This window comes from Dendrobates tinctorius, unplaced genomic scaffold (genome assembly GCF_039654945.1).
Source record: "Dendrobates tinctorius isolate UK_male_01 unplaced genomic scaffold, ASM3965494v1 ptg000158l, whole genome shotgun sequence".
Lineage (NCBI taxonomy): Eukaryota > Metazoa > Chordata > Amphibia > Anura > Dendrobatidae > Dendrobates > Dendrobates tinctorius.
The window spans coordinates 12,284,149-12,300,074 of record NW_027361825.1 but is presented as its reverse complement, the minus strand read 5'-3'; the positions used below and the strand labels follow the sequence as shown (position 1 = coordinate 12,300,074).

Genomic DNA, 15,926 nt, shown 5'->3' with positions numbered 1-15,926 from the left:
ATCCTTCACTTGCCCTCCTGTCTCCTGTCTCCCATTCCTGGAAGAAAGGCTGAAACCATCCCCTACAGGAGAATACCCACGGAGGAGCCCTCTCTTTCCAGAGGTTTGCAATATTGATCTTAATGAAGGTATCCACAAGGAATACCACAGGGTTGACCATACCCAACCCTGCTAGTCTCCTCGTACGGTAAGTAACCTCCCTCTTGACCAGGTTCAGTCTATTCCCCCATAACAGTTGGAAGAACAAACTGTAGACCCGAGTCCAGAGAGACTCTGGCAAGATGCACACACTGCCCAGATATATCAGTAAAGGGAGCAGGTAAGTTTTGATCAGGTTTACCCTTTCCCTGAGGGTCAAAGACCAACCCTTCCATTGGTTCACCTTTTGAGTGGCGATCTCTAGCCTGCTGTCCCAATTTTGTTTGGGGTAATCCCCCTGGCCAAATTCGATGCCAAGGACTTTTGCAGAGACTTTGGGTCCTGGAAGGGTGTCCAGGAGACCAAAACCAGAATCTCCTCCTCCCAGCCAGAGACTCACACTTATCCCAGTTGATCTTGGATCCGGATGCCTCCGAGTAGTGATCTACCTCTGACATCAGCCACCCTGCCTCCTCGTGAAAGGAAACAAAAACAGTGACATTATCGGCATATGCCACCACCCTCAGAGTGGCTTTCTTTGCTGCCCGGTCCATCCCGATCCTGGCCAACGGTCCACGCTCCACCCTATTAAGAAGTGGGTCAATCGCAAACATGTACAGCAGCAGGATCAAGGGCCAACCCTGGCGAACACCAGATCCAACCTCAAAAGAGCTGCCAATCCAACCTTTCACAAGCGGGAAACTCTCTGCCCCACCATACAAGATCTTAAGCCAATCAACAAACCCCCCCGGCAGGCCATAACTCAGAAGGACAAACCAGAGGTACTTGTGATTAACCCGATCAAATGCTTTTGCCTTGTCCAGTGACAGCATTTACCCCTTCCAGTGACCAGTCCTGCCCTGCTCCACTGCCTCCCGGATACCGAGCGCAGCACTAAAAGTGCTGCGGCCTGCAATAGAGCAATGCTGAGCCTCCGAAACGAGTCGGGGTGCAAGTCTCACCAGCCGATTAAACAGCACCTTTGCCAGAACCTTCCTGTCTGCATTGAGAAGCGCTATGGGACGTCAATTATCAATGCAAGATGGGTCCTTACCCTTTGACAAGATGATCGGGACAGACCTCCTCATTGACTTTGGCAGAGTGCCCGAGGAAAGACACTCATTGAATAGCTCAGTCAAGAGGGGAACAAAAATGTCCTTAAAGGTCTTATAGAACTCAGATGTTAAGCCATCTGGACCGGGCGATTTTTTGGGGGCAAGTCCTTCAATTGCCAACTTAACTTCCTCTTCCTCGATCATCTCTGTCAAAACGTCTTCAGCCAGGAAAGCTGACATCTCATCCCAATCAAGATCCCTCTTCCCCAAGAGGTGCAAGTAGAAGAATCTGACTTCCTACAGGATCCCTGATCTGGATCGCTTCAGGGACCCCGTAGTGTCGACCAGTCCTGTAACCACTTTACTATTCACTGACATCTTGCAGTTTCTGTAAAGTTCGGGCGAGCGGTACTTCCCATAATCCCTCTCAAAAACCTACTTACACCTCATAATCTTTACCTACTTACACCTCATAAGCAAAGATTTCACTCTGGAGATCTCCTTGCTGCTACTTCCAGTTGAGACAAGATGCTCAAATTTCCTCAGACCCTGATACAGGCGGTACCTGCTCAGATTCCTGAGGCTCGAGAGCTGGCGGAAGAATCTTGCCACCCTTTTCTTGAACATCTCCCACCACTAGAAAGATCAACCTCTCGACTCTCTACCATTAGTGAACTCTCCCCCTTCTTTAGAGCCTCCAGGAGACGCAGCTGCAACACGCCATCCCCAGAGCCCGGAGATAAGGAGGACGCCCTACTTCCCCCAGAGGTGACAGTGGCATAACTCCTGCCACCACCAGGGGGGGCAACCGGACCAGTGACAACATCAACACCTACAATGTCACTATTATCCACCTCCATAACCCCCTCAGCCTCCACCAAACCAGCAACCACACCACTAGACAAAGAATTTTCCTCATCCATACCTCCCACCACATTCACTCCTGCTGGACTAGGGGCAACAGGGGGTGACATTTTGACCTCTGCATTATCAGGCACAAGGGGCTCAGTCTCCTCCACAGAACTGGAAGCGACCTCACCCCTGGACTTAAATGTGCCCTCCGCATCATCGGTTGGTATTTTCTGTTGCTTCACTGTTGATTCCAGGCACCGCACATCTTTTGCTGCTGTGAGGCGCCGCTGATCCTTTATATCAGGATCTTGCTGACCAGTGGCACCAACACAGAATAGGGCTTTGGGAGGACTGGAACTCCCAGCCCCAGTAACCCCCTCACACTGCCGCCACTTCTCAACTAAGTGATCAGCAGCAACAGTATTCAGGGGCGCCGAGGCTACCAGAGCTGCCCCGACACTGGGCCACTCCCTCTTCCCACTGAGTAGTGCACCACAGTATCGTGGCCTGACCATTCGCCGGCCGCCGGGCCACCCCCACTGTCCAGCCTCTCAGCTGATGCACCTCCTGCTGCGTCAATGCTACTACAGAGACGGGGCTCTGTGCTTCACTACCATGCTCTGTACTCTCCCAGCGCCTTTGCACCGGATCCACCTCAGAACCCGGGCTGGGCTGGGCAACGAGATTTATACAGCGAGCTGATCCTACAGCTGACTAAGGGGGTACTGGGAGGGGGGCATATACATAGCTTACTGCTTACTGCAGCTTTGGCTAGGTGGCCTTTGCTTTTTTTCTTCTGGCCCCCAGGTGCCTCCTCTGGATAATTGTCACCAAGATATAAATTCTGAAGGCACACTGGGGACTCCAGGAGCTTGATCTCCGCCATTAGTGCCCCTCGCTGGCCACTGTATTTGCTGTCCTCCCCAGAGCCAGCAGAACTGCGACCAGATGTCAATGTCGCCTGTCCTGCAGGTAGCTCACTGCACATGGCCTGCGGTGACTTTGCAGGCTGCCAGGTGGGGCTTTCTGCTGGTCATTCTTCTCCTCCTCATCATCATCATCATCCACCTGGCTCTCAGGCTGCAGCCCCATCTGCCTTTGTTCTCTGTTATCAGCCATTTGTCTAAATCTGTCCTCATTCATTAGTTTTTCCTTGAATGGACCACTCTTTTCTCTGATTAATGCTTTCCTCACTTCAAGCTCATTAAGTTCATGTTTCAGTGTCCTTACCTCTGCCTGGAGTTGCGTCTTCCTCAGTTTGGAGGAACTTGCAGCTTTGGCGCTTGTGCTACACAGCTCCTCCCGGAGCTTCCTGATGGTCTTGCTTGCTTCTTCATACTCACGGAGGTGGCTCATGACCCGGGAGGCACAGGTGGACACGGACTCCCGGGGTCTCTGCAGTGCCCAACCCTCCTCAGTGAGGTCGGCCTCACCACTGTGAGCACTCAGCTTTCCTTCGGAAGGTCCACCATTTTTCATGCTAGCAGGCTTTTCCTCCATGTTGGAAGCCATGTTGCTTCTCTGGGTCTCTGCAGGCCCAGGGGGAGTAGGAGTCACATTGCTGCGACTCCTGGTGGAGCGTCTCACCCCTGAGTCCTCTGATATGCAGGCCGGTTGCTGGTTTCTTCTGCTCCCTGCTGGCCTGGCCCGGGAAACAGAAACCTAGGACTTGTCCTGCATTGCTCATCCCAGGAAATCCACTCCCTCCCTGGGTAGGAGAGAGAGCAGGTCCCCGGGTGGAGAGTTGGTGGTACTCTGGAGCTCAGGAGCACACAGAAGGATCAGTGGTGACTGTGCAGCGCCCCATTGGGCCGGGGTTACTCTGTATTGGCCCGGTCAGTCCTTCAGGGGATATGTCACGGCAGCAGTGACCCCGTCTGTAACTCTGGGCGTGCAATGTAAATAAAGATAGTGATTTTGGGGAATAAAGATGGGGATAAGTCGCGACGCCACCCGTGGTGTTCGGCAAGGAAAGTGATAGCTGACGCTGCAAAAGAGACCGGTGGGGCTGTTGGTGATGCAGCAGAGTTGTTACAGCTCTCCACAAGGAGAGCTAAGCCCCAGGTCAGTTGTAGGTGTTAGAGATGATGATGGTGGTTGTGGTGCAAGGCAGGTGACGCTATAAATAAGTCAGAGGACACAGTGGAATGCAGTCTACACATTTTTACTCACAGTTCTTCCAGTTACAATCCCGAGCCGGGGTGCTGTGTCCTCTGGGTCGGTGGTCCAGCTCTCAGGTAATTTGGGGTACACCATGTCTGAACCCCCTTCAGATGTTCCTTTCCTGGACGTCACAATGCGCTGGCTCCCTCCTCTCCTGCCCTGCGCCTTCACATACAGTGTCCCAAGCCAGCAGCCCCTCATCTTGTCGGGCGATGTGCTCTAGGTCCTCTTGATACTATTTGGCTGCCTTTTCAGCGAATGTGTTGGATGTGGCTGCAGCACATTCAGATACTGAAACCTCTGATTAGCTGGCTGAGTCTTTAGTTTCTCCACTAGTCTGGGGCCGGTCCCCTACTGCTACCTGGTCCCTCCACCCAACTACGGTTAGCGTGGATACGGGCCCCACGGGTGGATTCCTCACTACCCATGCCCCTAGGACCCCTTCTTTCTCTCTTCCACGGAAGCTTATATTTCTGTTATTCTGTCTTTCCTTTCTTTCTACTGTCTTCTGTTCTAGGGACGAGCTCCTCACTGCTCAAGTACCCAGCTACAACTGACTACACTTTCTTACTCTCACTTCCATGAGCTCTCCCCCTGCTGCTTTCTCCACCCACACCCTCTGCATAGTCCCTCCCTGGCCTGGAGAGGTCTGGAGTTGGATGCAAGTGTCTGGTTCTGGGTAGTGCCCCCTCCTTACCTGAGAGCGGAATACCACACCTCTGACTGAGGTGCAGTACCTCTGTGGCGACTGAACCCTCAGGGGTGCCACAACTGCACCCACAATTACCAGAACGAGCAACAGCTGAACAGAGCTTCACTCAGTATTATGCTGGTGCAGTCACTGTGTACGTACATTACATTACTTATCCTGTATTGATCCTGAGTTACATCTTGTATTATTTTCCAAAGCTGCACTCACTATTCTGCTGGTGCAGTCACTGTGTACATACATTACATTAGTGATCCTGAGTTACATACTGTATTACCTGTGTTGACATGTTGCATTTTTGCTGTGTTTTTTTCTGCAGGCGAAACCTGCTCTCTTGGCAGTAAAGAAGCTGCTTACAAAAAGCAGGCTTTGCTGAGTTTTTGTCAGGTCCATTTGTCCGTTGTGCATGCTGATAACGTTTATTGCATAGAAAAACATGATTCAACTTCCTCAGGTTTTGCACCAAAAACGGTGCAAAACCTGATACCAGCATTTTTGCACTTACTCATTGCTTTTTATGGGTGGCAAAACACTGAAAGAAGTGACATGCTGCATCTTGAAAAATCGCAGCAGTTTTCCAAATCAGTCAAGAAAAAAACCAATGTGTGTGCAGGAGATTTCTGAAATCTCGTAGCTTTTGCTGGTACTGTAAAATGCAGCTTAAAATTTGCATTTAAAAAAACGCAGCAAAAACGCAACGTGTGAACACAGCCTTATACTCCAGAGCTGCATTAAGGATTCTGCAAGTAGTTTTTGAAAACTGATTTGAAGACAAAACTTTAAAAAATTAAAATCCTTTTCATAGACATTGGGATTGGTCGAGTAGTTGTAAGGAGAAGAACCAGATCAGGCGTACCTCTTCCGTGACAGATCCGGAACTGTCCGGGCTGTCACCTTTGTTGCATGGGGGAAAGCTTAAGGCCCCAGACCAGTTGTTGCACACAGTGACTTAAAAAGCTGTGGCGCGCGGGAAACGAGACAGACTTGGCGGGAATTCGCAGCACACAGATGGACAGAGTGAGTTCTCCGACCTCAGAGCATCGCATCAGACAGTCCCAAGCCTGGGAGCCTCAGCGCCACAACCAAAGACTGTCGAGACACTTGTCCCGTGTACGCCGACACCACTGCTATTACTGACACTACTGACGCCACTGATACCACTGACCGTGAGTCATAAGGCCCATGGGAGAAACATAGACACACGTCCGTACCGGCAGGAAAGCCGGGTGACCCATTTTGAATTGTACCCTGATGAGTCCGCATATAGTCGCCACGCAGTGTTAACCTCTGCCCAGGATAGAGACTTTATCCATTCCGTCCCTTCGTCCTCTGGACCCAGGACCACGAGGAATCACCGCTGTCACGAGGATCCAGGACGTCATCTTCTCCAGGACAACGCCGGACCCCATACGTGCCACGGCCTTGGCGCCAACGTATACACCCAGGACTCCAACTGCTGAAGTTGCTGGTTTGATAAGTTTATTACTTCTGAACTGCTTGCTTTGTTTACCTAAACCTGTTTTTCTTAGTTATAATACCTCCGCTGAAGTAAGCACTTTCCCAACTTCTCACTGCTTGGAGTATCCACTTTATAATTAAACCCCCTTTAACCCTTGCTCTGCCTCCGGTCCCTTACTGCATCCCGTGTTCCTGCTCTACCTTATACAGTCATTTCCAGTTCGCCAACACTCTACCATGAAGCACAGATTGGCATAACCGGCAAAGATGAGGGGACTTTGTTGAGCCATTTTATCCTCTGGGCCCGTAGACCTGGTTATCTCTGGTGACCTATTATACAACATAGTTCCTATAAACTTAAATGTCCTATTCTGTTTGTAAAACCAAACAGTAATTGCTAGAAATATGCAAAAATGCTGAAAAAATAATGAATATGACAGCAGCTGCATTCTCTCCAAATTATGCACAAATCCGAGTGCTCCCTGATCGCGGGTGTGGATGCTGAAAACAAGAGAGTAAGAGAGTAATAAGAAGCTGATAATATTTGGGCTTCTTGCCATTTTTATTACAAATACTTGTGCTTTTAAAAATCAGTGACAATGACGTCTATAAATAGCTGCAGGTCAAGTCCCAATAAATAGAATATGACCAACCCACTGACTACCGCAAACCATGAAAAATCACATAGGCACTACAAAAACATTCAAAAATTCACAACAGAAATTATCAGAGATTATCAATGGTTTCTGTTCGACTTGGTGCGTATTGATTCACAGGACCGAGACTGGCAGGCACTGGACGGGAGACCTGAGAACCATCTCTTACTTTTCAACATCCGCGGCTTTTCTTTTGATGTCGGCCTTGCATGACTTGATTGGTGCAGAGTGACGAACAGGCTGGCAAATGACAAGAAGAGCTGTAGATGTCATCAAGTAAGAGGTGACTGCCAGCGATTACAGATTACTGACCCAACCGGTGGATCAGGTCCTGAGAATCGAATCGTGCCTTCTCTCATTTCCATGCTTCAGCTTTTGCTATATGATCAGAGCTACAAATGTGCCCCATTGGGCTCCATGTGGCCTCATTATACTGCAGGGCTTGGTGGTATGGGGTGGGCACTAACGATCCACTCTGCGAGGGTATTTAGATAAGTGATTAGGACAGAAACTTGAATATTTGCCCCGTTTTCTCAGGTTTCTAATCTGAGGCCCATATCATCAAAACCCATCTTGATTTTTTGAAACGAGTCCTAAACAACCCTCTAGATAAACAACAGTAAAAACCTGCCTAAGGCTGGTTTCACACTAGCGTTTTTTAGCGCAGCGCATCGTGCGCGTACATGCGCATGCGTCCTGATCCCCTATCTTAACATGGGAGCGCATGGTCTAGCGTTTGCACGCGTTTGTATGCGTTTTCGTGCGCATGCGGTTTTTGGTGGTGTGCGCCCAGGCGCGCCGGACGCAACCTGTTGCATTTTTGCACGGAATGCGGCAAAAAAATCACATTACAGTCTATGGGAACGCAGACATGCACATGGACATGCGCACGTCAGCATTTAAAATCGCATGTGTTTTAAGAGTCAATATGGCTACGAACTGGTTAAAATGCATGCGCATAAAATAAGCAAACGCATGCAAAACGCTTGATGCATTTTTTGTATGCGTTTGGACTGCGCACGCAGCGCAAAAAAACGCTAGTGTGAAAGTGGCCTAAGAACACCTTCGACCAGAGGGAGGCTCCCAACTTTTGGCTGGGGTTAACCCATATCCCAATTCTTTTTGGTCACGGATAGCCCAAACATGATCAACAGGATTATATCCGAAAAATCAGGACAGTCATGGCAATTTCGGGACGGTCGTTAGCTATGCAAGAACTTCACGGTTGTCAATACATTGGCACCTCCGACAGGTTCTTAGAACTTCTCTCCTGCTGGTGGTCTAGTGGTAGCTCTAATTCCTGGTGGACCAGGGGCCATTGTATTATCTGAAAGCCCAAAAGCCATTGTGATCTCCAATGATCCAAGGGTCATGATACATCAGTATAGTAGCTGACCTTCATCCATTTTTTAAAGGGGTTGTCAGGGCTTTTCACATAATCTCAGTGCATATCTGGGCTGCAGAATGGTGACAATAAGTAATTTACCTTCTATCACCAGTTTGCAGGGTTTTCTAGATATAACTCTCTTGCTTCTGATCAGAACGTCCAAGGGGGAGTGTGTTCTGGCATTGAAATGAGAACTGGGAGGAGCAGCTGGGTGGTTCTGCTCTCTGCACTGAGGCTGCTAGAGGGGGAGGATTCGTTACTGTGTGATGAGGGCTTGTTTATGTGGATGGGGAGGGCCTGTTGCTATGGAGGGTGGGCTTGTTGCTATAGAGGGCAGGTTTTAGTAGTGTAGGAGGAAAAAAACAGTTCTCATTTCAATGCCAGAACACACACACCCCCCCCTTGGATGTTCTGATCAGAAGCAAGAGAGTGATATCTAGAAAACCATGCAAACTGGTGACAGAAGGTAAATTACTTATTGTCACCATTCTGCAGCCCAGATATGTACTGAGATTTTGTGAAAAGCCCGGACAACCCCTTTAACTTTTCAGTCTTTGTAGTATTTTTAAGTTGCTTTTATCTTGACAATTAAAATCTGACATGGGCATGACACTTTGTACAATTTCAATTACTCACTTGGATCTCAAAAATTGAGGTTCTTGACACTTGTCAGCACATAACTAAAGGTCTTTCCACAGTTTTTTTTATATAGATCTTTCTATTTTCCTATAGATTTGAAGGTCAGAATTAGGAAACCTGTCGAAATGAGGATCTGTTTGTGTTACTCCATAGAAGCCTATCACACCGCAACTCTCATTTTACCAGAGCACATTATAAAATGAAAGCTGAGCTCTGATTGGTTGCTATGGGCAGCACAGTTTCTCATTCAGACAGTATTAATCAATCTGCCCCGAGGGAATCAATCCATCTCCATTTTTCAAAAGCTCAGTTTGCTGTCAAAGAATGAAAAAATGTCAGAATTTCGTACAGTTTCCGCCTCTTGAAAATGCCCATGAATTGAAATACAAAGTACTTAAAGGGATATTACAAAACTATATTTCACGGCGTGAACCAAAATATCACAATATCCATACAAAATCTGTACCAATAATGACTAACCTCAAGGTCCGCACACAGAGATCCTAAAAATCTGACAATTAACGACTTCGTACACGGTTTACGTTTTCTTACATCTACCAAAAAATGCGAAATGGCCGAATGCCTAATGGTGCAAAACAGGAAGTGCTATCGCCAGTTCCTACCAAATCACCGAAAACGTCATCACCCATTGGGACCTGAGCCGTCCTTCTCTGCCTCTGGGAAACATGGGTGACAACCAATATGCAGTGACAACACCTTCAGGGGTATATGGGCTAATATTACATTTTACCCCCATTTTGCGACCAAATAAAAGGGACCTTAAAAGGGTTGTCTACCTTTTTATTTTTATTTTTTTACTGAAATGCAAGTATTTTGAGCTAAAATTCCTTTTCACAATTGGGTTTCATTATACATTTTGCCTCCTATAGCCTGCATGTTGCTCTGTTTATTGCCCAGCTGCAAAATGAGCTATGACGGTGTAAAGGAAGAGTTTGTGACTCTTTAATCTGTCTTTTTCTGCTCTCCTCTCTGCTAATTAATGACCACATCAAAGCTCACTGTGCAGAAATACAAAGAGCCTGTAAAAACCAAAATGATGCAAAATTTTTAATAAACCCAATTGCAAAAATATTTTTTGTACCAAATATATACACTTGAGTTAAAAGAAAAAAAAAAGATGGACAACCCCTAATTGTGGATTCATGTCAGAAGAGACACGAATGAAAGACACTCAATGTGATCCTTATACCCCATCACAAGTCAAATTTTATCCCTGGATTGGAGGGTCACCATCACCAGCAGCAGAAAATAATTTTTCACATTTTTTTTTTTATCTTAGGTGTTATGCTGATTAACTTCATAATATATCTTTTTAGCAGTTCGATCTCCAATTTTTCAAATCTCCTTAAAAAAAATCGTACTACTTGTATCCCTCCAGTAGAGGGCAGATGAGAACCTTACACCTCTGTGATTATGGAGTCCACTGTATACACAGTAGGCAGTGAGCTCCTCCTAGTGGTGGCTGCTGTCAGAAAAAAATGTATTCAACTCACTATCTATGCAGGGAATTTGGACCGCTTTATCATGAGACACAAAAAAATTTAATCAGTATAGAATTTTGGCCCAATTCAGTCCGAAACTCCTATGCAGCATACTCATCATTTGTGCCTTTCATACCCGGTGCCAAGAATTTTTTTTTTGGCACCTAAATTTTCCCAATCATCAACATGCTTCTTTCTTGCAGTCCTTTGGGCTGTTATAACTGGTATTTCTTTTCTTTTGAAGGTAACATATCCCCAACCCTACGGCAAGAATCAGCAGGAGCGGTATGATCAGTAAGTAATGGACTTTGTGTCCGGCCTGCATGGCGGTGACCGGGGCAGAAAGCAAGCAGCTCCACACCGCCCCCTTGTGATTTGTAAGCAGTAGTTCAGCGTGGAGGTGGCAGCAGTCCGATGTGTATTCGACGCCATCGTTTCCTGCATCCGAATAATGCACAGCAGTACCAGAACCATTCACAATGTGGACGGAATGAATCCCATTAATGTCTGAGACTAAAAGAATGGCGATCCAGTGATGATCCTTGCAGCGACTGGGAGCCAAGGGGCAGGACTGTAGATATGATGGCGGAGTCTGAACAGGAGGAGGCGCTGTAGAGGTCTGCAAATAGGAGAGAAAATACAGAATAAGGTTGCACCCCTTTTTGACGCCAGTTATTCCCAAATTTTCTAGGAAAAATCAAGACAATACGAAAAATTCAGGCCTGTGGGCCGCTATGAGAATGGGGCCCCACTTTCGCCTTAGAAAATTAATGCAAGATTATAACTATGAGGAGATTATGGGCTCCTAAATAGACCGGGCCTCATAAGTCTAGGAAAGAATTTCCCCACTTTGAAGTGACCAAAGCCAAACACAGGTCAAACAGGGTCTATTTTCTGTATTATGGGTGGCCAAACATAGACACTTAGACCAAAAACATCTCCCGACAGAGTATCGCAAAATCATGTTTTGGTTTTTTTTTAAGCTTGGTATCTCATACTACTCAACTTGGAGATATAAGCAATCTAGCAAAAAGTTATGGAAGGACAAATCTGTGTTATACCCTTTTTTGGTGATATGTTATGCACGTAAAGTTATGACACCCAGGGCCACTGGGCACAGTTCTTATTTCAATGGCCACCCTGCAATCTTAGTCTATGTAAAAAATAAAAATAAAATTATATATATATATATATATATATATATATATATATATACACAGTCATGGCCAAAAGTATTGACACCCCTGCAATTCTGTCAGATAATACTCAGTTTCTTCCTGAAAATGATTGCAAACACAAATTCTTTGGTATTATTATCTTCATTTAATTTGTCTTAAATGTAAAAACACAAAAAGAATTGTCCTAAAGCCAAATTGGATATAATTCCACACCAAACATAACAAAGAGGGTGGACAAAAGTATTGGCACTGTTCGAAAAATCATGTGATGCTTCTCTAATTTGTGTAATTAACAGCACCTATAACTTACCTGTGGCACCTAACAGGTGTTGGCAATAACTAAATCACACTTGCAGCCAGTTGACATGGATTAAAGTTGACTCAACCTCTGTCCTGTGTCCTTGTGTGTACCACATTGAACATGGAGAAAAGAAAGAACACCAAAGAACTGTCTGAGGACTTGAGAAACCAAATTGTGAGGAAGCATGAGCAATCTCAAGGCTACAAGTCCATCTCCAAAGACCAGAATGTTCCTGTGTCTACCGTGCGCAGTGCCATCAAGAAGTTTAAAGCCCATGGCACTGTGGCTAACCTCTCTAGATGTGGCCGGAAAAGAAAAATTGACAAGAGATTTCAATGCAAGATTGTGCGGATGTTGGATAAAGAACCTCCACTAACATCCAAACAAGTTCAAGCTGCCCTGCAGTCCGAGGGTACAACGGTGTCAACCCGTACTATCCGTCGGCATCTGAATGAAAAGGGACTGTATGGTAGGAGACCCAGGAAGACTCCACTTCTTACCCCGAGACATAAAAAAGCCAGGCTGGAGTTTGCCAAAACTTACCTGAAAAAGCCTAAAACATTTTGGAAGAATGTTCTCTGGTCAGATGAGACAAAAGTAGAGCTTTTAGGGCAAAAGCATCAACATAGAGTTTACAGGAGAAAAAAGAGGCATTCAAAGAAAAGTACACGGTCCCTACAGTCAAACATGGCGGAGGTTCCCTGATGTTTTGGGGTTGCTTTGCTGCCTCTGGCACTGGACTGCTTGACTGTGTGCTTGGCATTATGAAGTCAGAAGACTACCAACAAATTTTGCAGCATAATATAGGGCCCAGTGTGAGAAAGCTGGGTCTACCTCAGAGGTCATAGGTCTTCCAGCAGGACAATAACCCAAAACACACTTCAAAAAGCACTAGAAAATGGTTTGAGAGAAAGCACTGGAGACTTCTAAGGTGGCCAGCAATGAGTCCAGACCTGAATCCCATAGAACACCTGTGGAGAGATCTAAAAATGGCAGTTTGGAGAAGGCACCCTTCAAATATCAGGGACCTGGAGTAGTTTGCCAAAGAAGAATGGTCTAAAATTCCAGCAGAGCATTGTAAGAAACTCATTGATGGTTACCGGAAGCAGTTGGTCGCAGTTATTTTGGCTAAAGGTTGTGCAACCAAGTATTAGGCTGAGGGTGCCAATACTTTTGTCCGGCCCATTTTTGGAGTTTTGCGTGAAATGATCAATGTTTTGCTTTTTGCTTCATTCTCTTTTGTGTTTTTTCATTTAAGACAAATTAAATAAAGATAATAATACCAAAGAATTTGTGTTTGCAATCATTTTCAGGAAGAAACTGAATATTATCTGACAGAATTGCAGGGGTGTCAATACTTTTGGCCATGACTGTGTATATATATATATATATAATATTTTTTTTATGGTTCTCATAGCACCAGCTATTGGCCAAGTTAAGAAACTGCACCAGTAGCAAAATATACACATGTGCAATATATTAGCAATGCATTTTGTTTCATAAATCTTCCCAGAAGGAACGACGCACGTGTCTATGTCTAGTATAGCACATCAGCTACATTGAAGTAAATGAGGCTGAGTTGCAGTACCATTCTAAACCTGTGGACAGGGGTGGAGCTGTTTTGAGAAAAAAGCAGCCAAGTATTTCTACTGCTTTAACAACCCCATTCAGGCCAAGCTAGAAAAAAGGCTCTGAAGTGGACTGAGAAGGCATTGTAGAACGCGTCAGAGATCACCTACTTCATTTTCTCCGATGACTATTAACGAGAGGTGGGTGAAGCACGGAGGATGGAGGTTGTCTCTGCTGCCATCGCACATGTCAGCTTTTACCATAACTGTGACTATGGTATTTTGCTCAGTGTTGTCAGGAATTCTGATCTCCATCTTCTTTACTTCGGTTTTTCCAGACGCCATCTGTATACTGCCAGGAGAGGTTCACAGTTTATCGGACATTTAAAACAGTCACAAATGGGTGACGGGTCAAAGACTTACAAAAGATAAGCAGCTTTAAAAGAAATTAAATACAGAGAAGGACTAGATTTAAAGCAGATCTGTCATTACATTTCACAATACAGACTGCATACTGTATGTCTTGAAATAGATATAGTATTTAGACCAGATGAGTCAAGTGTACTTATTGTGATAATCTATGTCAGAAAGGCAATTAAATTGTTTATAAAGGTATAAACTCAAACTCTGTCCACCTAATTGACAACTCCTCAATGTCCCTCCTCCCTGCTGCTGTTGAATGTCCATCCACCTGATTGACAGCATCTCAGTGTCCCTTCTCCCTGCTGCTGGCGAATCTCCCTCCACCTGACTAACTGCTCCTGAGTGACCCTCCTTCCTACTGCTACTGAATGTACATCAACCTCTTCTGACTGGTAGCTCCTCAGTGTCGCTCCTTCCTGATGCTGAAATCTCACAACCCTTAGTACAAGCTGCAGAAAAATTAAACAATTAGCGCCACTGATCGATTGGTGGATATGGGGCAGTAGGGAGACACTTTATGATCAGTTTATTGTTGAAGTAACCTTCTAAAAAGTAGACACTGTCTGAAACAGAGAATCCCTTTAAAAGGTGGAACCAAGTGTATTGTTCTCACGATGCTTGATGCAAAATTACTGTTTTAATCCAAGAGAGGCCATAGACCTCCATACAGCATGTCCGGACTAGGATATTATACGGACAGATCCCTTTGCTCACCTGAATGTAGGAGTGTCCTTGTTGATATCATTAGTCATGGTGATGGAGTAGCAGTGAAGTTCTCCAAAATTAGTGACCTTCACTGAAATCGGATGAGAGGTTCCTGGTGTCACAAGTGAATTACTGGACATCTGGAAGACACAACAAGATGTCTGTGGTTAAGAGTTAGTTTCTGGAATTCAAATGTAATACAAATTCAATGACCTTACCTCCACGATGCATTCAGCTGCACTTAGTTGCTGAGGTGCCTCACGTTTCAGCTCGAGACCTCTTCCATCCTGACCTCTCACGCCAACACTAAACTCCCCGATGGGGATCTCACTAATTTTGGCTGTGAAGAGTCCACCCTGATTGGCAGTCTCCAGCTCGGCCATCTGCATCTTCCCGTTGCGTGAGGTCAAGCTGACGTGACTCAGGTTGGCCGACTCTGGAAGTCCAATAGCATCAACCACCAGGATGACAGGGACACCTGAGAAGACAGAAGGAAATGATGGAGGCCTTCCCCATCCAACCCCCATTGTGGAATCGAGGCATCATACGTAAACGTATGGAGGCTCTAGGGGAGGAGACCTGGTGAGGACTCTGTGTCATCACCTACCTGTCACCGGCTGGCTGTTGAGTTGGTAGAGACCAGGATGAGACCCATTTACAGGAATCCCAAAATAAAAGAGGAAATCAACAGAGCTCCGACCTAACGAATAAAGAAGAAAAAAAAGGCAATTTTGGGATGGTTTTCAGTAGCTATTGGTTTTATTATCCCTTTTCCAACATGGTAATTTTCTATTTTTTTTTATTGTCATTTTTTCCTTCGCCTCTTCCAAAAACTACTTTTTATTTTTTCCCTCCACATAGCATATATGAGGGCTTTTCTTTGTTTTTTTAACATTCATTTTAACACTATTAGAAAATTGACAAAAAATTTCAGAGAGCGGTGTAATTGTTTTGTTTTTCAGCTTGAATTGTTCCATAAAAATCACCCGGGAACACAATTCTACAGGTCAGAAAGATCATGGCGGTACCAAACTTAACGGGGTTTCTTTTTAAATTCTTTAAAAAAATTACTTTCGTGTCATCATTTTCTGTTAATTAAGTTATGTGAGGGTTTGTTTTTTTGTGCCCTACGCTGACACTTTTATTCATATATGATATATTGGCAGATACAATGTTTTAATTGCCTCTTACT

The 15,926-nt window shown here is 45.5% G+C and overlaps 1 protein-coding gene across 5 annotated transcripts in view; it reads right to left on the bottom strand.

Moving 5' to 3' along the window:
* Window positions 1-9,451: 9,451 nt before the first annotated feature.
* VWA7 (von Willebrand factor A domain containing 7) overlaps window positions 9,452-15,926 on the bottom strand; it is a 51,939-nt gene continuing 45,464 nt past the window's right edge. For all 5 annotated transcript variants that reach the window (XM_073548963.1, XM_073548965.1, XM_073548967.1 and 2 more), the window contains 5 exons: window positions 15,342-15,434; window positions 14,953-15,212; window positions 14,744-14,874; window positions 13,778-13,958; window positions 9,452-11,178 (listed from right to left, as the gene is read on the bottom strand). In XM_073548963.1, the coding sequence (XP_073405064.1) occupies window positions 10,741-11,178; window positions 13,778-13,958; window positions 14,744-14,874; window positions 14,953-15,212; window positions 15,342-15,434 (1,103 nt within the window). In that variant the 3' untranslated portion in view covers window positions 9,452-10,740. The remainder of the gene's footprint in view (window positions 11,179-13,777; window positions 13,959-14,743; window positions 14,875-14,952; window positions 15,213-15,341; window positions 15,435-15,926) is intronic.